At 36.6% G+C, this 18,648-nt stretch overlaps 1 protein-coding gene across 1 annotated transcript in view; it reads left to right on the top strand.

Moving 5' to 3' along the window:
- The window catches only part of HHIP (hedgehog interacting protein), a 73,013-nt gene extending 62,280 nt beyond the window's left edge, over positions 1-10,733 (top strand). The window contains exons 12-13 of the mRNA XM_074154406.1: positions 8,098-8,246; positions 10,540-10,733. Of these exons, the coding sequence (XP_074010507.1) occupies positions 8,098-8,246; positions 10,540-10,733 (343 nt within the window). The remainder of the gene's footprint in view (positions 1-8,097; positions 8,247-10,539) is intronic.
- Positions 10,734-18,648: the final 7,915 nt, after the last annotated feature.

The following is an 18,648-nucleotide window of genomic DNA, read 5'->3' as shown; positions in this document are numbered from 1 at the left end:
GGCTTTTTGTTCTTGTTGCCTCTTCCAGTAGGGTGGTCTTCAGCTGACATACCTGAAAGGCCAGACCTCCCATTGCTGCGCTCACGGTTGGCTGTTTTCAAGTATGGAAAAGGGTCAAGACTGCATTTGGTTACTGGTGAAAGTAACCAGAAAACTATAAAATACTTTTGTAAATTGGCACGCAGTTGAAATTAAACAGACTGTGGCGAAGGGATATAGTTTTTTGGTAACGCTTTCTAGAAACGTGGGATAATTTTCATCCAGGCAAAGTTTTGAGTTTTGTTGTTTTTCAGTCTCACACCATTGCAGGCTTTTAAGTTAAAGATAATGAGTTACTTCCACAAAGGAGCATTGCAGCTTTTGTTACCATTTCATGTGAATTTCACATTACACATGTAAACAATTTTATAATTCCATGGATTTGGCAAACGTTCATGTAAAGCTTTATTAAGGAAATATTAGCTGTTATTCACATGCCAATTTTTTTGCATACTAATATTTTGTTGCTTTTAATATCTCCCCCTTGGTATGTGCCATAGAAATACATCAGTTACAGGTGTAAACCCTAGCACAATAAGCTTTCTAGAACACAAAATAAAGATCCTACAGGTGGGCTATGAGCATTAGATATAAATAAAGTCATCAAAGTATTGATTTGTCACATCTTAGAAATTAATTACTTAGTAACAAAACCCTGTGAGAGGTGGCCCCTGGCAGACTAATCAATTTGCAGAGAGCCTTCCAATCATGGGGCAGTGTAAAAGAACAAAATTATCATCCCTTGTGGCAGCCCCTTGCTGGAAATAAATAACTTCATGCAAAAACCAGTCGTCTTCTGCTAGTGGTCATTTGAACTGCTGCAAGCTTAGGAAATTATTCTTTTATTCTAAATAACAAATGTTAAATTAAGATGGCAGGATTTTAATTCTTTTGATCTTTCTAGAAAACTACTGCATAATCAAAGTGCTCTCAAACATAATCATGACCCTTATTTCCTCGTCTCAAATATAGCTTAAGAAAGAAACCTTCTACTTGGCTATTGCTAGCAGTAGAAGAAAATTCAAAAGAAGTGGGCGGGTTAAAACATTAGAAGCTCAGAGGATCAGGGTAATCCAGAGAACCCTTTGTCTTACTCCTCAATACTCAGCAATGGGAAAGTCCTATCCTAAACCAATCTTTTATATGCAATAAAAATGAGGTGTTAAACTGAGGTGATAGACGATGAATTGATAAATATGATCAACACAGAGGTTCTGAATCCCTCCATCATCAAGGCAGTTTGAAACACAGAACTCAGGGTACCGCAGGCAACTTTTGTTCAGTTCCTCCAAATACTTCTGTCAATAGCTAAATAGCGTCCCATTAAAGCCCAGAATAAAGTAATCCTTCTCTTTGTAACAAGGTTGGTATAAAGATACAGTAGTAGTTGGGAGCTCTTAGACAATGAAGTGATAAATTAGAAACAGAAAAGTTAAAAATGAATGTAAATACCAAGTGTGCAAGGTGCTGCAAATACACATATCTGCCTTTTCCCAAAATCAAGTAGAGTGGAGAGTATAGGTAATAGCATGTTTAGCTTCAAGATTGGAGGGGATGTGGAAAACCCTAAGAATTACAAACACATAAAACCAGCACTAGGTAAATTAGTTAAACTAGCAGACAAAAGAAGAATTTCTTAAGTTAAAGCTGTGTCTCTGAAAAATATATCCAAAATATAATATATATTAAAAAAATATATAATCCAAAAAATGTTATCACAAGTAAACTACTTTCCAGGGTTAGGAATGAATGAGAAAGTATAGGGAGAAAGATTTACGTACTTCTCAAATAAAAGGTAGAGTTAGTCAGATGTCCTGAAGACCAGTGCAAATATTAGCATTTTATAAATTGTCTTTGTGACCAAAAAAGAGAACATTTTCTTTTTCTATTTTTCTACTTTCTATTTTTTCAGTCTTGCTTTCTGTTCCTACAAATATATACTAGTATCAGCCACAAAAACATTGATGAGCGCACAGGAAAAATAGCTAGATAAACAGTGATATAGAAAATGTGTATAGGTCCAAATATTCTCATTAGTCAATAATAGAGAAAATATGAGACAAATCCATTAGAAAAGAAAAAGTAATCATTTTCAAGCATGATGAGAGGAGAAAATCAGCTGTGGACAGTATTAAAAATGTGTATTTAAATAAGAAAGATCTGTTGATAAGTCCGTATCAGCTGTAATTTAAACATTATTACCAGCTGCTCTTTGAAAACTATAGACAGGGACTGACCGAGAAGTAAGAAAATAAACGTTGGAAAGTGGCAGAACAGCCATAACAGGGCTTTGTAAGTCTTCTTTTAGAATATTTCTATTGTGATCATTTCTATCTCTAAGCAAAATATAGATAAAATGAGATTCAAGGAGATTACTCAAACTGACGGACAATGCAAAAGATTTCCATTTAAAAGATAAGACTAAACCCAGAAAAGTTTATAGGGCAGTCATACAGTGCTGTATCCCCTATGAAGTTTTAAGCGTTTGCCACTGTGGATGCCATGATTCCGAAGGGGATGAATAATTCTTTTGCCCAGGATGGCTCACCGGAGCCAGCAGGTGATTTGTATGGAAGAGGGCAGAGCTTAAGTGTCCTTGCACACGTAAGAAGACTTCCTCTTCCTCTCCTTTTAACACCTTATAGATCTGGATTTCAATATGTTTCATATCAACAGCCAGAATAGCTGCTTTCCGTTGGATTGAAACTTGAACTTGATTCAAACCATCTCACTCCTCTTTCATGCCCCTCCAGGGTATGCAATTCCGCTTATCATCCTTTCCATCATCACCTTCTGGGATTTCCACTATCGGAGAGTATTTCCAACGGACTGATTTCAAACACTAAGGGACAATATCTAGGTCATACCTCATTTTGACTTTTGTTCAGGCTCTTTACATTGCCGATTTGATTTTTTAATATGAGTCAAGAGTGCTTGATGGGATGAAAGAACAGCATTTATGAATGTGTAGTGCTCTTGGAGACTTTAATTACTATGTAAATAGAAACTCGGAAACCTACGGTATTAGACTAATCTGCATCAAGATACTCAGTTCTGATGGGCTATAGAAATACTCTGAAGCTACTACTGGAAACTCTGTGTAGAATGAGCCAATTTTGGTAGTGAATGCTCCCACCAACCCAGGTGGGCCATATGATTTCTTTCTGTTCAGAAAGTTACTATCCCTTAAGTCATTTGAGGGAATGGAAAGCCAGAATTAATGTCTAATTATGTTTAGTTTAGCCGGAGCATGCAAAATTCTTATCTCATTTACCAACCCACATGCAGTTACTATTCCCATAAGAGACACTAAAGAGAAATTAGAGCTTTTTGCGAATACCAGTCTAGAGAGTTTCACTTTACAGAAGTACTTCACAAAAACTCCTTTGTAACCACGGTGGAAAAACTTAAGGATTTTTTTCAATCACATCACAGCTCACTGACTGTAAAAGTTTTTGTTTTGGTTTGGGATTTTTTTCCCTTTTTTTCAGTCTTTCTAACGTTGGCTATTAAGGACTTCTCACTTTTTATCGCTTTATAAGGAAAAAACAGCTCAGTTTATCTTTTGCTTATTTTCTGGAGCCTGCAGGAAGCCTCTGCCATCCTAAAGAAAGTCATACATAATAGAGCAGCTTTAGCCCAGTAAGCCAGTCTTTCCCAATTCATCAGTCAAAGTGTTATGCAAGTGGCCCCCTAAATTGATAAATTCCCACAGTGCCTGTTGACCCAGCTGCCAAGTGCTCATGCAGCAGGTGTTGTTTTCATGACCACCCTGACAGTAATACAAACTGTTTAGCAGTTGCATTGACCTCTTAGCTATTAACATCGATACAGGCTTCACTAGGGACTAGTTTTCAAACATGACAGAATTTCTTAAGACTAGAGGTCATGAACAAGTATACCATATAAGAATAAATTTGATATGCTGCTGAGTTTAAATCTTAAAAGCCGTGAGTTTTTTCCACATTATTCCCATGTAGTAAATCTGGAGACAACTAACGAGCTTTTGGCATCTCTCCCAGGACTAAAGGTATACTTTTTAATTTTAGAAGCTGTACCTGAAGAGATGTTATATTTATTCTATGACAACTAGTAAATTTACTCTATGACAAGTATGAAACAAAATTATATTTTCTTGACATTTTCCCTTATAAAGGAAAAAAAGCCAAACAACTACTGCATAAGTTTTGGTGATATACTTAGCCATCATTCTAATATCTCATATCTTGTGTGCAGTAAATTGAAGTGTAACATTCTTTCTGTATATTTTGTACCACAATCAGGATTTCTACGGCCACGTCTCTTGCTTGAATTTGAACATCCAGGAATTTTGTCTGGTTTTTTTTCTCACTTTAGTGGGAAAGTAGAGATTTTTGATATTGTGTCAAAGGCACGAGGGAGTAATTGTTTTCGGTTCAGTACCATTGTACTACTGCTGAATTTGACCCTCCATTTGCATTGATCTATGCATGTCTGAGTTACAGGCTAGCGCATATAGCAACTAAATCACTCTGTGCGTTTAGTGGAATGGTGAAGAGATGCACTAAAGCGAGCATGAAATCCTAAGCAATTCCAGGATGAGTTTTAATCTATTAAAGCATGCTAGACTGTTATATGCCTCTAAACTAACCGCAGAGGCTACTTTCTTGTACTAGCTACAATAATGCAGCAAAAATGATTTTGCACATCATAGAGTCAAGAATTCCCAACTCACTGCACACGTCAGCGACGGGACCCAGCGAGGGCCCCAGCCCCCAGTACAACTTTTCCTCCATGTTCCATACATTTAGAGTTGTTACACAGTTTCATGAAAGCATGTTTTAACAAGCAAGATATACTGTACTGTACTGTATATATGAACAGCTCTTTAAGATAACTAGAATTGTACAGTCCATATAAATAGTCATTATCAGCTACATTTTTGGCTGACTTTCTGCGGACCAAGTAGTGCTTACTGTAAGAGTAAGCAAGCTGTACCCTTTAGAGTTTTATAGATTGAGGGAGACAAGGAAAAAAAATTCTCTCCAGCCCGCAGTGGGGCTCCATCTATTCCCCTCCATTTTCCACGTCAAGAGACACAGCGAAGCACTAGTTCTATAAACAAAATCAGAGGCTTGTCTAAGTGCTGGAAAGATCAAGTCCCAACAGTCAGTTTCAAGACTTATGTTATCTTTGTGAGATTCCGTCCAACTTACGCTGAGCCTGAAAATTTCCACCCCTTTAAAGCCTTAAGGATGCATTGTGCTTTAAGTATTGTGGGGCAGAGACTTTCCCTTGATATGTGTTGGCCCCGTAACGGCATTCAAGCCCTGAGAAAGAAGCGTGGCTTTTCCCGTAGTACGACTCAGGAAAACCAGTAATTCTTCTCACACACAAGAAGAATTCTGCTGCAGCTGCATTTGTATTCCTCTTCTCCTAAGGCACTCTGCCAGCCAGAATTTTTTCCATCTTTGTTTCTACTCCACCCCACCATTAATAAATATTATCCGAGGCTGATGAGTGCAAGTTATTGATTGATGGTAGAATAAAGGGCAAGGTTATATTCACAAGTACCAAGAGCACTAGAAAACTTGAAATCATAAAGTGACCGGCCATGCTTTGCTGGATACAAAAAAGTACGATTTCTGCCTCCCCAATTAAATGCAAATAAAAAAAAAAGACCTATATACTCCAGGACTATCATAGGTAAATAATTTATATCTACGAATAAAATAAACCATTATCTTCACAAATAAAATACCTCTGTGACTTATGAGGTCATTCTTTGCTAAAGATATGCCACTGGAGCTCTTTTCCAAGAGATGCTTCAGAAGCCTGATGTTAGGCTTCCCGCTAAACAGAGTACTCTACTTGTGTTTGAGCAAGAAAAAGAGGATACTCCCACTTAAAGTAACTTGAAAGAAATGGGCTTTAACAGATGAAGAAAGAATGTTGTCTTCTATGGAGCTGGCTATAGAGAAATCAACTCAAATTTAGATTATGTTTTTTTTCCCAGAGGTAGGAATTAGAACACAGACCTTCTTACTTTAAATCTGAACAAGCCTCAAATGAAAATCATATAATTTGGTAGAACTGTTTCCAAACCAGCATTGCCTTTGAATCTTGCATATAATTTTTAGATGTAGGAACTTTCTTAACCAGATCATATGTAATGCACTCAATACTACAGAACTGGAATTCCTTACAGGTCAAAAAAATAATGCATTATATTTAAAAGACAGCTGTGGAAATACATAAACAGAAAACCTGAAAGGGTTTCACATATGCTGCACAAAAGGTGTCAAAACATGTTTCAAACCCCTTAAATAATGCAGGACCTTAAGTCTGATTCTCAGAAGAGCTTTGGAAATCAGAACTTGGTGCTACACTAGAGATGCGTCTACACATTCTTTCTGTCCTTAACGTCTTTGGGGAACCAGTTCTTCTGTATGGATGTTTAAATAATCATGGTAGCAATTAAGACTGAGCAGAGAAAGTGCTACGGTGAAACAAACCAGTGAGCCTGTACTCTATTACTCTGTTTCAAAGAAAAATGCAAGAAAGCCTGTAACGTACCATTAACAAGCTGCATGCCAAAATGTGGGGGGTGGGGGGGAAATGTAAGCCTAGTCAGCTAGTGAGGGACTTCTGTGACATTAGGTATGAGTGCTTATTTTTCTTAAAAATTATTTTTACCCTATCTAATATTACTTTGAATAGCTCCATTGTGCATAGAAATATCTTTTAAAAATCCTACTAGAACATGGGCTTCATTGATATCTTAGAAGCCATGAGTTCAGCTGGTTAATTTTATTTTCTTTACTTAATTTTTTCCCTCGATATTTCTTCTGGTGTTGAAATGGGAGACAAACAAGAATGCCCAATTTTGCTCCTCTTTTTTTCTGCTCCTGCTTTCCGCACCTCCATCATACCCCTTCTTTCTCAGACTCCAAAGACTATGCTTTTCTCCACATAGGAGTATCAATCTAGGATTTTAATATTTGACAGGGCAATCAGTGTACAAGTTACTATTCCAGCTATTTGCATATTATTGGGGTTTTAATACTGATGTCAGTATAATGAACAAGGTTATTTTCTTTTCTATTCTATTCTATTCTATTCTATTCTATTCTATTCTATTCTATTCCATTCCATTCCATTCCATTCCATTCCATTCCATTCCATTCCATCTCACACGATTTTGTTTTGGTTTCTTTGGATTGTAGCTGGACACTTAGCCAAGGTTTCCACAAAACTATTAGAATCTTTGTCCTGCAAATTTCAAGCTTAGGAATGTATGGCAGTAGTTCAAATTATTTCCTTGAGAATAAATAATTTTGTATTTGCCACTAATTAACTTAATGTGCCATTACGCTCCCATTCAATTACTTGTTTAGATCTCCTGGAAAATCCTGACATTCTTTTCTCAAGTTATTCCTGTGCAATCAAACCCACAGCAAAAACAAGACATGGTAGCTGTAGTGGGAACCTGTAGCCTTGTAATGATCCTGTCAGTCTCTAGCTGCTGAACTCAGACAGCAAATAAAATAAGTAGTCAGCATGAAGACATACAGCTAAATTAAAAAAAAAAAACAAAAACAAAACAACTAATGAACATCTAAAAAAGTGTTGGAAGTCATATCAACAGTTAGGGCACGATTAAGTGAAATGCTTAAGTAAAACACCTAAGTGTTTTACATATTTAACTCTACAGAAGGAACACTACAGTTCCTTCTTTGTTAAGGAAGATAACGTTGTGCTTTTGTAAATTAAAAAGGCTACTGGACATGCAAAATATTTTGTAGAGACTGACAGAAAAAATTGCATTACATAAGACTTGACACCAAGAAACCCAATAAAAAAGCAGTATCAGAAATATTTTAAGTCAGCTGAACTAGAATTTCCTCCATGCATACATTTCACAGAATCAACCACAGAATGCCCAGGTTGGAAGGGACCTCTGGTTGTCATCTGGTCCAAACCCCCTGCTCAAGCAAGGCCACCTACAGCCAGTTGCCAAGGTTTTTCTCCTTGACCCCAACTTTTAACTGTCTGCTTGGTTTGTATATTTTTATTCAGGCCTTTAGTCCCTGAAGAATGCAAAAGAACAGCCCAGTCTGCACAGACACTGACGTCTGAATGCTCAAGGCATTGTCGGAACGGGCACTGCACTCCCACAGGAAAATGCTGCTGTAATCAAGGCTGGGAAGGAGAGTTCTGCAGAACTGGTTTGTATATAGTTTCATACCAACAAGTGAAAAAAGCATGTTGTAATTTGCTTTTAATTATTTTCTAAGAGAAATTTTCAATATATGTCATTGACCATCACTTCTAGGGAAAGATTGAAAAAGTATTGATCTCCTAATTTGTAGGAGAACAATAAGTCTTTAGATAAGTGCAACAGTTAAAACATCTAATATGAACCATTACAGAATGCAATTAGTAGCATAAATATGACAGACAATAGCATTCTTTTTTTTTTTTTTCCCCACCAAGATTGTATAATGAAAGGAAACACAATCAATACATGTTCCATCTTTGGACATTCAGTATCCACCTGCAGTGGAAAGCGCATTGTCAGTGTCAAATAGAAGTACCTTGTCAGGAAAGATGATAAATCAGACCTGCAAATCATTATTGCAGATTTTGCACTTCACTAATTTAATGCAAATACTTCAGGTTTGCTACACACTTAGTTTTGATCCTACAAAATAAAATGGCTCTAGTTTGTTAAAGAGAATTCTATGTACAACTTATCACAAAGCAGCTAATAATCAGAACGTTATTGTAATCCATTATTAATCGCAGTGCTTTTATCAGTCCTATCTTGTTGCCGTCGCATATCTTTTAAAAGTCACTTGAAAAAGTGACTGTGCTCTAACTAGATATTGGGTATGCCACCAAAGGGGTGAGACAAATGAACCTGGAGTGCCCCAGCTGTGCTATCACTGTCTCACAGAGGCTGTGGTTATGCCTGAGCAGGGCAGCTCTGGCCTATGCAGATCTTCAGAGCAAGCCTGGGTACCAGGAGGTGCTATTCAAGCATCAGCACAGTCTTCCGACTGAGTCTATCTTCTCAGCGAGTTTGACCAGATGCCTATACAAAGAGATAAGGTTAATGTAATGGCAGTAGAACTCAAAAGAGGAAAAGAGTCATAGAGTAAGACAAAGCCAGTATCACCCAATGGACCAGGGGTAATTCAGGTTGGAAGGGCACTCAGGAGGACCCTATGTGGTCCTGATAGTCTGGAGTGTAAATTTCAGTGGGTTCCAGCTTTTTAGTGATGAGCAGGAGTGACTTAGTTTCGAATGAAATGAAAGAAATTACTGATATATCTTACTTGCAACATTCACGAGCTGACCATCATACAGCCGTCAACACAAGCAGGTTGGAGAAACGGATGAGGTAATCTGGCCAAATAGCCCAACTCCAATTGTCAGTCGAGATTTCCTACATTTAGAGAATGAGGCCCATTCTACAGCCCTTGTCCAAGTGGAACTTAAAGTAAAAAACATCTCCATTGTGAACATAAATGGGTCTTGAATAATCTGTTTTGTTTAAAAAATGATAGATAATTTGGTAGATGCAATGTACAAGAAAGCTGCAGAAAATATGTAAACTGAGGATCTTTCTTCCCTGTATCCCACTCAGCACTTAACAGAGATGTTTTATGTTGGACCTCAAGCTACGATTACAATTTAAATAAGAAAAATTACCTTACAAGGCATCCGTTTCCTCCTAGGGTAATTAAGAAACTCATGAATAAAATCAAGAAACCTGGTTTTATATAATGAATTATAAATCTCTGTAAATCAATATTACAGCTTTATTGCAATAGATAACATTAAACAGCAAAATGTCTGCAAAAAGAAAGATACATTTAATTTATCACAGTGCTGTGACTTTACCCCAGCAGAAAAAACTTCCACAGCTAAAATTATCAATTGTTAGCCTTGCTAACACTGGCTACAATTTAAAATAGCATTTATGGTCGAAAAACTTAAGCAAGCTGATTAACCTAGAACTTTATGGGTAAAGTGTCAGGCAGCTGCTAAAGAGAGAGCGAAAACTTTGACCAACTTCAGGGCTCTGTTGGGTTGCCAGCATGAGAAATGGGATGAGGCAGGCCACCACTGTTTAAAGATCTAGATGTGCTGTATGTCTTGTTTTCAAATGGTAAGCCATTTGGAGCCTGAAAATCTTTTGAGATGGGTCTTCTATGCACTCCAAAATCAAGCATGAGTATGGGAATTGGACATTTTCAAAAATCTGCTTTTTGAGTTTCAGTCTGTCCTGGGTGATGCCCTCTCAGGCACACAAAATTACTTCCTCCCCCTAATATTCTAAAACTTAAAAAAATATGGTTTCAAAACTTCTAATATTTCGTCCTTTCTATTTTGTTTTTCATTTATGTGCTTTCTCATTGTAAGTTTAGAGAAGCTCTTAATGAATGCGTACTGTATCTTTTTGGTTTGTGATGTTCTAAACAAATTAGAAAATCGCTGTTTTTTTACCCACAGCAAAATGTGACCCAGCCTGCCGACATGGAGGTGTCTGTGTAAGGCCTAATAAATGCTTATGTAAAAAAGGCTATCTCGGCCCCCAGTGCGAACAAGTGGATAGAAACATCCGAAGAGTGACAAGGGCAGGTATTCTTGATCAGATCCTAGACATGACATCCTATTTGCTGGATCTAACCAGCTATATTGTATAGTTTCTGGGACTATTTGGAAACTACACTTTCAACGGGCATTTGTTTTGAATCCTGTCATTTTTAAAAGACTGTTATCCTGCAACAAATACCGGTGATTTGATTTACTTTATTAATTTAAGTATAATATCCACAAATGTGCAGATCATTTCTTTGTATGTGTGTAAATATTTCTGTACGTCCCCACAGACGTACCGATACCCAATATGTGCACACATACACACGCACGCACTATCACAAACACAGTTTTACAGCTAGTGGAATTTTTTTTTAATATTTATTTCTTCATGAGAAATAGTTTACAAAGTAATTCCACTGTAAATCACATTTTGGTCAAAGGACTTTCGTGTTGTCTTAATGGATTCTTTGACATCCCAGAAATCTCGTGTCTGTACCTATCCGATTATAGCAATAAGAGCGCAGCTTTCAAACATCGCTGTACAAACTGCTGGACTTAATAAAATCCAGTTGTAACAGTTTCTAAGGTGAACCGAACTGAACTACATCATCAGACAATATTTCAGAACTCCTTAATGCATTCCTATCTAGGCAATCCATTGTAAGACTGTAACCTTCACCTTCATCAATGTAACTCTATTACAGAATGTTACGCATTTCTTTATCTAGCATAGATGCAAAAATCTGGTTATCGCAGCTTAATATCAAGATTGTTTCAAGTGTTTAATAATTAAATTATATTCGCATATTTCAAAACCAGTCATCCTAGAAGGTCTGCTTTTTATCATATATTTTATTTAACGATGGGCACTGGGTTCATGTTACATATTTATATTATTTTATTTTATTTTTATAATATAGACATCACCTAGATGAGACAGCTTTACCATGTCCTGTAAAATACTAAAGTTACATTTTTCACCTACTTAATTGGAAAGACGGGGAAAGAGAGAGCAAACACACTCTTTAATGTGTTGTGGATCTAATCTAGAAATGTATCCTTGTGTCAACTTGTATTCATTTACGACGGATGAAAAAAAAAAAAAACAACCGCCAACCAAACATAATAAAATTCCAGCATATGTTAAAAGTGTTCATAAAGTGATCTTCACTGTAACAGGACGGGCCAGATTATACAGGAGTAGACTGCTGCCGGTTTCCCCCTGAACGGAACATCCCTGGATGAAAGCTCACACGAGCGCGTGTTGGCTGTGTAAGATGTCACTTGTACAAAACATATAACCATTCTCACCAAACGCGGTTCTAAATGTAAATGTTCCTCGAAGAGCTAACAGAAAACTGAGTCTTTTGTAAATGTATTAATAAATATGGTGTATATGCTATAGTCAGGTTTTCTAAAGTATTAATAGTCTAATTAAATTTATCTTCAGAACTGGTGCCCTCTTATCTCCAGCTCTAGGGCGTTATTGGCAGTTTTCGTTGCTCGCTACTTACCCACTATCAGATTGCCTTTGCACTACCTGGCTTTTATGAAATCTTGCCTATGAAGAGAAAGCAGAGTAGCCCCAGTATGCACGTCCTATGGTTCTTGTAAGCAGCTGCTCATGCGTCAATGATTTACAACACTTTAGGCAATAAGATCTAAAAGACTTTAGCCATACTACTCTCCAATTATCAATTATTAGCAAAATTACCTCTCCAGGGCAGTGACATGCAACAAATTTTCCTTTATAGAAAGTTGTCAGTCCTCATTTCGTAAGTATTAAATCCGAAAGTACAGCATGACTGATAACTTGCATTTTTCTGTCTTACACATTCCAGCTCAGAGGAAGAGACAATTACATTTGCCTTCCATATATGTTTGCTTGGGTTTCGAGTGACCTCATGCCAAATGGAAACTGGTTGAGAAATCTTGGTTAAGTGCTCAGCGAACAATGGTCTGCATTAAAAAGTGCATGCATAATTTTGCACAATGTAGATTCAACTGACAGTCCATTGAAAGACGTCTCGGGATTAAATGAGCATGAAGACCAAATTGCCCTCTCACCCCAGAAAAGGGTGGTCCCTTATAGTCACACGAACACTTCATTGGCTAAGCAGTGTGACCAATCTTAAAATGAAGCCTGCGGTAGCATCTGTAGGTTAATAGCAGCTCTTTGTCTCCGCTGCTTTCTGCCTTTAGTCTTTTCCCTGAATTCCATCACAAAAAGTTTTACAATTAAAAAATGTCCTGACAACCATTTTTGTAAATTGACCTTAGCATCTAATCTTTCCTTATTCAACGTGGGTGACAAAAATGTGAACTTCTCATGAATGAGCCAGCTGTCTAAATCTGTCAAATAGCACGGTTTTATTACACTCTTCATAATCGGCAAAGCAAGAAAGTCACTGAAGTATTATAGCAACATTAAAATATCTGACAGAGATAACAACTTTAACACTTTCTTTAAGGAAATATATTTAAAAATAAACCCAACTTTAACTCCACTGTGACACATTATTTTCAACAACCAGCTGGGGAGTTGTGATAGTTCTTTTCTCACAGCTTAGTTCCTGGAGACTCAAAAAATACCATGGATGGTACTTAAATTGAAGATCCCCAGTAACATATATGCCAGAGTCATGTAGAGAAGGGATAAGAATGATCTTAGAGCTTTGGTCTTAATAATAAAGACAATTTAGTTTTCTAGTGAAATCAGAAAATAAAACTTCAGTAAAAGCTAAGAATTAGATCAATTCCTTATTGAAATCAATGGCAAAAAACTCACATCGGCTGTGCTGCACCCAGAAAATCGCTTTCAAAATTTAAGCAAAATACTTCAGTTTAGTTTAGGTTAGTTTAGAAAAATACTAATTCCATCAAAACTTCAAAATGAAGAAGTAATCTAAGTGAACATTAGAGGGAGAGGGAAGACAGTTTGCGGAAAGTGTTTTGCTTCATTTTAAAATCATCTTTTCTATTATGTAAAAGCAAGCGTCTGCATTAAGCCCACATGGGTACATAGGAAGTCCCAGTGGAAAAGAAGCATTCTCAAAAAAAAAAAAAAAGACACACAAAATCCTAGCTGCTTATTTATCAAAAGAAATTATACTATTAAAAAGAGTGAGTAAACCCCAGGCCTAGCCACCCAAGATGCTAATATAAAAAGGGCAACTGCAGTAATTGCCCTGAGAATTGGCATACAAAAAAAAAAAAAAAAGAAAAAAAAAGTCTGTAGAAAGCCCGTTGCCAGTTAGGTCATTCTGCAGCCATTCTCACACAACCTCCGAGAGAGCCCCAGAATAAAACTGAGCTTATAAATGAAACTAGATAAATGAGGCAATTAGATAAGGGCCTCCAGAAGGGATTTTATGTATGTGTTCAAGTTGTCTCTGTCTCTCTCTCTCCTAATCTTTTATTCCATTCATTTCTTTCTTTATTTGGAGATACTGCCTCTCTGTTCCCAACACATTGTACATTTCAAGCATTCTTTGAGGCTTTCTACTGTTAAAAGAGAACAAACATACCTGTTGCAAGAAATGTAACTCCATTCCTGATGTCTGCTAGTTTTCAACCCTCGTTTTATTATTTTTGGACAGAAAACCTTCATCTTTCTCTTTTTAAATGCCACTGATCAGAAAGAAGGCGTATTGTTGGAATATAAGGAGAAACTTTTTTACTCCATAGATAAGTAGGGATACAAACAGATGTCACGTAAAATCAGCTCCAAACTTTTTCACTCCATTTCAGGAAAACAGAAAACTCCTTTTTCTAATTCCTCCAATAAGAAATATTAACTCAAACTCTCCCCATCAAGGAAATAAATTTCTTCCGTTAACAGTCAGGAACGCAGATGCAAACCCTTTGTACCTTTAAATCCACACAGGTAATTCTATTTCATGCAAACAAAGTGTAAATTAGGGATAAATAAGAGGAGAAATCCTGTATTGCCAACATGACACCTCTGTTTATCTCCTTTTATTCACTTCTCCACATTTTGGATTTGCAGCTCCTTCCTTTCTAGAACCACAGCAAAGGTCAGTAAACCCTGCTTGCTGCAGGCGATGCTGATTATTTTTGAAACTGCTTAATAGAGGCTTCCCAGCAGGCTGAGGTTTTTATCTTTCTTTCATTCATTCCACAGAACTTTGTTATTTTATAGTGACTTCTAATACTGTATCTTAGCTGGACGTTTACAGGTCAGGAGTACCAGCCCCAAGCAGCTCAGGCTGCGAAGCTCAGCCCCAGGCAGACTGAAGCTGGAGGAAGGGAGAAAGCAGTGGGTCACTCTACAGTCACTGTGCTTATCAGAAAGTTACCCATTTCAAGCCAATAATCAGATGCCTCAAGTGAAAAGCAGAGTGATATTCCTGGGATGATGAAAGGTTGCTTTGCAGTAGATTTTGCTTTTCTCGAATTTGGGGTTAGAAATGAGGACCTTTTCATGTACAAATATGCAAAGTGGAGATTCTGAAAACACTAACAAATAATTTTTCACAGGTGTAAAGTCCCACTGGGGTGAAAATAAATATTCATATATGTAATTCTACTTGCATCCATGAAATAGGCATTTATAAGATTGGGTATACATGGAAAAACAACTCCAAGGACATCCTGCTCTGCTTATTTTTCCTTAATTATGTAAATCCTTTAAAAAACATTAATGCATTTTAGTTTACAATGCTTTCGTTTAACTGTGCATCAGTTTCATTAGGAATGATACCATTTTGATCTTGTCTCCAACTTAAAAGGTGATCTTTGTCTCAGAAAAAAACAGAAGGGAGTCATGAAATAAGTAAAAACTAATTTTTCCCGTTTTGCAATATTAAAAATTGACCAATATTTTATTTTTATCATTTTTAAAAAATTAACTAAGAATCTCACCAAAAAGGCAACCAATCCTTTATATTTATTCTAATCCAAATTTGCAGAAAACGTGTACCAAATTATCTGGGTTCTGGCTCCAAAAAACTGCTAAATATTTCCATAAGTAGTTTCAGGGCAAAACATTGTAGAAACATTCAAAAAAAGTTTAGACCATTTTGCTAAAACGTTGATTCGTTACAGCAGAGTAATTCAGTGAAATAAGACACGTGTACTTTTTAGGATATAGGTGTGAAACAGCAGAAAGCACCTGAAAGCTTAGCACAGGATTACTTTAATCTTTGAGGGCCTGACTCAAAGTCCATTGATGTCAACCGAAAATCTCCTATTGACTTCATTAGTTATAGGATTAAGTCCTTAAAAGATATCCACTTAGCTGGCAGAAGATCTTAACTTCAGACATCAGTGCACACATGACCTCTCTGTGTCTGCATCTGCGGTCATTAGGCACACCAAGGTTTTCTGGCATAAGACTGCAGAGTCAGCCCTGCATGAAGCCGTACGGAGCACATCCTACTTAAAAGACATAAGGAGCGTATCCAGTCCTCCTGGCTTTCCTTATAGGGATTGCCAACAGTTATGCACGGGGGCTATTAAATCTGCCAGACTTCTTGGTGCTTCTTTTAAAATGTCGATCAACTAGCTCTTATTTTTTCTCTTTCACATACATGTATGCTTATTTCAAATATATAAGCATATGCCTGTAAGCAGGAAAGTAATTAAAATACCAAGTCAGTGGCCCCATTTTATGAAATAGCCATATTACGACAGGGCCCAAAGTTGCGCCCACAGATGTTCACAAAGATCCACGGGAGAGTTCCCTCAACTGTTTTGAGTCCAGTATTGCAAAGGCTGTAGTGAGCGGCGTTAGGCACATTTTCAAACTTCTCTTTCTGTATTTAATAGGGACAGTGTAATATTTCAATTAAGACTAGATCCGCTTGCCTTTGTACTCATTGATTTCAATTTCGACTCTGCACACAGAATTTATTCTGCTATAAAAATACACAACATCCAAACAATCTCAGCACAGCAATTAACTCTGCATAGATTTACACTGGGCAGACTGACTAATCGGATAGTATCACTAATGCCTTATCCGGGAAAAGAGAAACATTACTATTTTATAGCACCGTACAAGTGGTTCAACTGACACATCAACCTTTTTCCTTCAGTTCATTTATGAGTTATTAATAATTACTAATTTGGTCTATATATTAGCAAAGGATTATCATGTTGTCCCATAACCCAAAGAAAACTCCCATAGGCTTCCACAGGAAATTTTTCTTCACATTACACGGTACATTTTGCTTTCAAAGCCAAGTGACACACCTGCTTACCAGAGCTCTCAGTACTAAAAATATATCATTCTAGTGATTATTTCATGCTATAGGAATTCACACAAAAAAAAAATATTCTGTGTTACGTACATTTAACGTGTGTCTTTACCTGTTGTCCACTGTACACGCATTGGTTTCCACAGTCAAAAATGCCAGAACTTATTGCTAAGAATGTGCACAAACAGCAAGTCGCATTATTGGAGAAGAGTTCTATTTCTACTGATAAAAACCAACTTTCCATCTGTTATAAGTGATCAATAGGGTCCACATGTATCATATAGTTAAATTCCTTTTACAGTCTATGAGATTTTCCCATTTATTTTCATTTGGCAATAAAAACCAAAGTGAAAAAAATATTTAAATGAAAAATTGCTTAAATTCCCAGGAAACTTCAGAAAGGCGGTGCCAGCTAAAGCATGTGAATATACGCGGTGCCTGTGTTCACGGTATTCATCTTGGGTGGAAAGGTGGCAGAGAGAGGTGGCTGTTTTGGAGGGGTTTTTTTTAAAGTAGGATGCATTTTGCTGTAGAACAAAAAGGTGGTTTGCATCACAAGGCAGTAGCAAACCAATCCCATTTTCCAAATATTCCTAGAAGGAGCCGCTGAAAGGAAAAATGTTATAGGCAGAGTCAAAACTTAGAATGCAGAATGAACTTAATTCATATCAAGATATACTGAGACCAGAAACCATCTGGTATTAAGTCCCCAGATGTATCTTGTAGCGATCCCCATTAATACCAGAAGCAGTAACCTGACCCTGTGAATTATCCAGAAATGCTATTAGCTGTCTCCCACAAAACATACTGCGGAATTAAAACTTCAATTCCCTTTTGAGAACAATTAGATTGTAATGGGAGCCAAGCAGGAAAGGAAAAGGAAATAACAAAATTCTGTCACTTGAGAACATTACTGTTGTGATATTTCTCTGTTCAATTAGTTTTATTTTATAGTAGCTGTCAGGTACTGTATGTACATTTGAAATGTGGAAAAATAGCTTAGAAACTATCATTCAAACTATGTTTAAGTATCTTCTATAAACTGTATTATACTACTAAGCATATACAAGCACCCATCTAGCAGAGCACTGGAGCACACAAGTAATTTTAAGCATATGAGTCTCACTGAAGTCATGTGCTTAACGTTATTAATTATATTAAAGTGCTTTCTTGGTTTGAGACCTTACAAGTCTTTGCAAGTCTACCTACATAGACTACGTATGCTGTATGTGTATTTCTTTTTAGGGAGACAGCATGGCTGAAGTTCACAACAAGAGAATTAATTCAGTTACTGTCTGTCACAAACTCTACATAACCTGAATTATTTGCATCTTTGTGCCTCCACTTTCCATCTGAAAATTAGTGAAATCAATCCTTGTAAAGCGCTTTGAGCTCTTCAAATGAAAAGTGCTATAAAAAGTACAAATTATTATTATATTATTGAACACCATGTATGTATACACACTATTATGTAATATATAATATATGTATAATGCATATAAATTCTAACAAATGTATTTGTGTAATATCTGAGAAATGGAACAGTTGTATCTGGAAGTGATAAATGCATAGAGTTGGATTTATTGTTAATCTGTGGATTTAATGTTTTTTTTTAGACAAAAGGATGTTTAAGTGTATAATTGCTTTTCTTAATTTAATATATTTATGTAAATGCATGCCTGAAGTTCTGGATAGATAGTTATTCTGTGTCCCTTAAGCTAATAAAATATATTAAACTTTATCTTACTATATAAGGTACACCTGCTGCTTTAAATCTTTTTTTTTTGTTTTTAATATT

This window comes from Numenius arquata, chromosome 10 (assembly GCF_964106895.1).
Source record: "Numenius arquata chromosome 10, bNumArq3.hap1.1, whole genome shotgun sequence".
NCBI classification, from domain to species: domain Eukaryota; kingdom Metazoa; phylum Chordata; class Aves; order Charadriiformes; family Scolopacidae; genus Numenius; species Numenius arquata.
The sequence above is the reverse complement of the archived record's forward strand: the minus strand, read 5'-3'. Positions and strand labels throughout refer to the sequence as shown.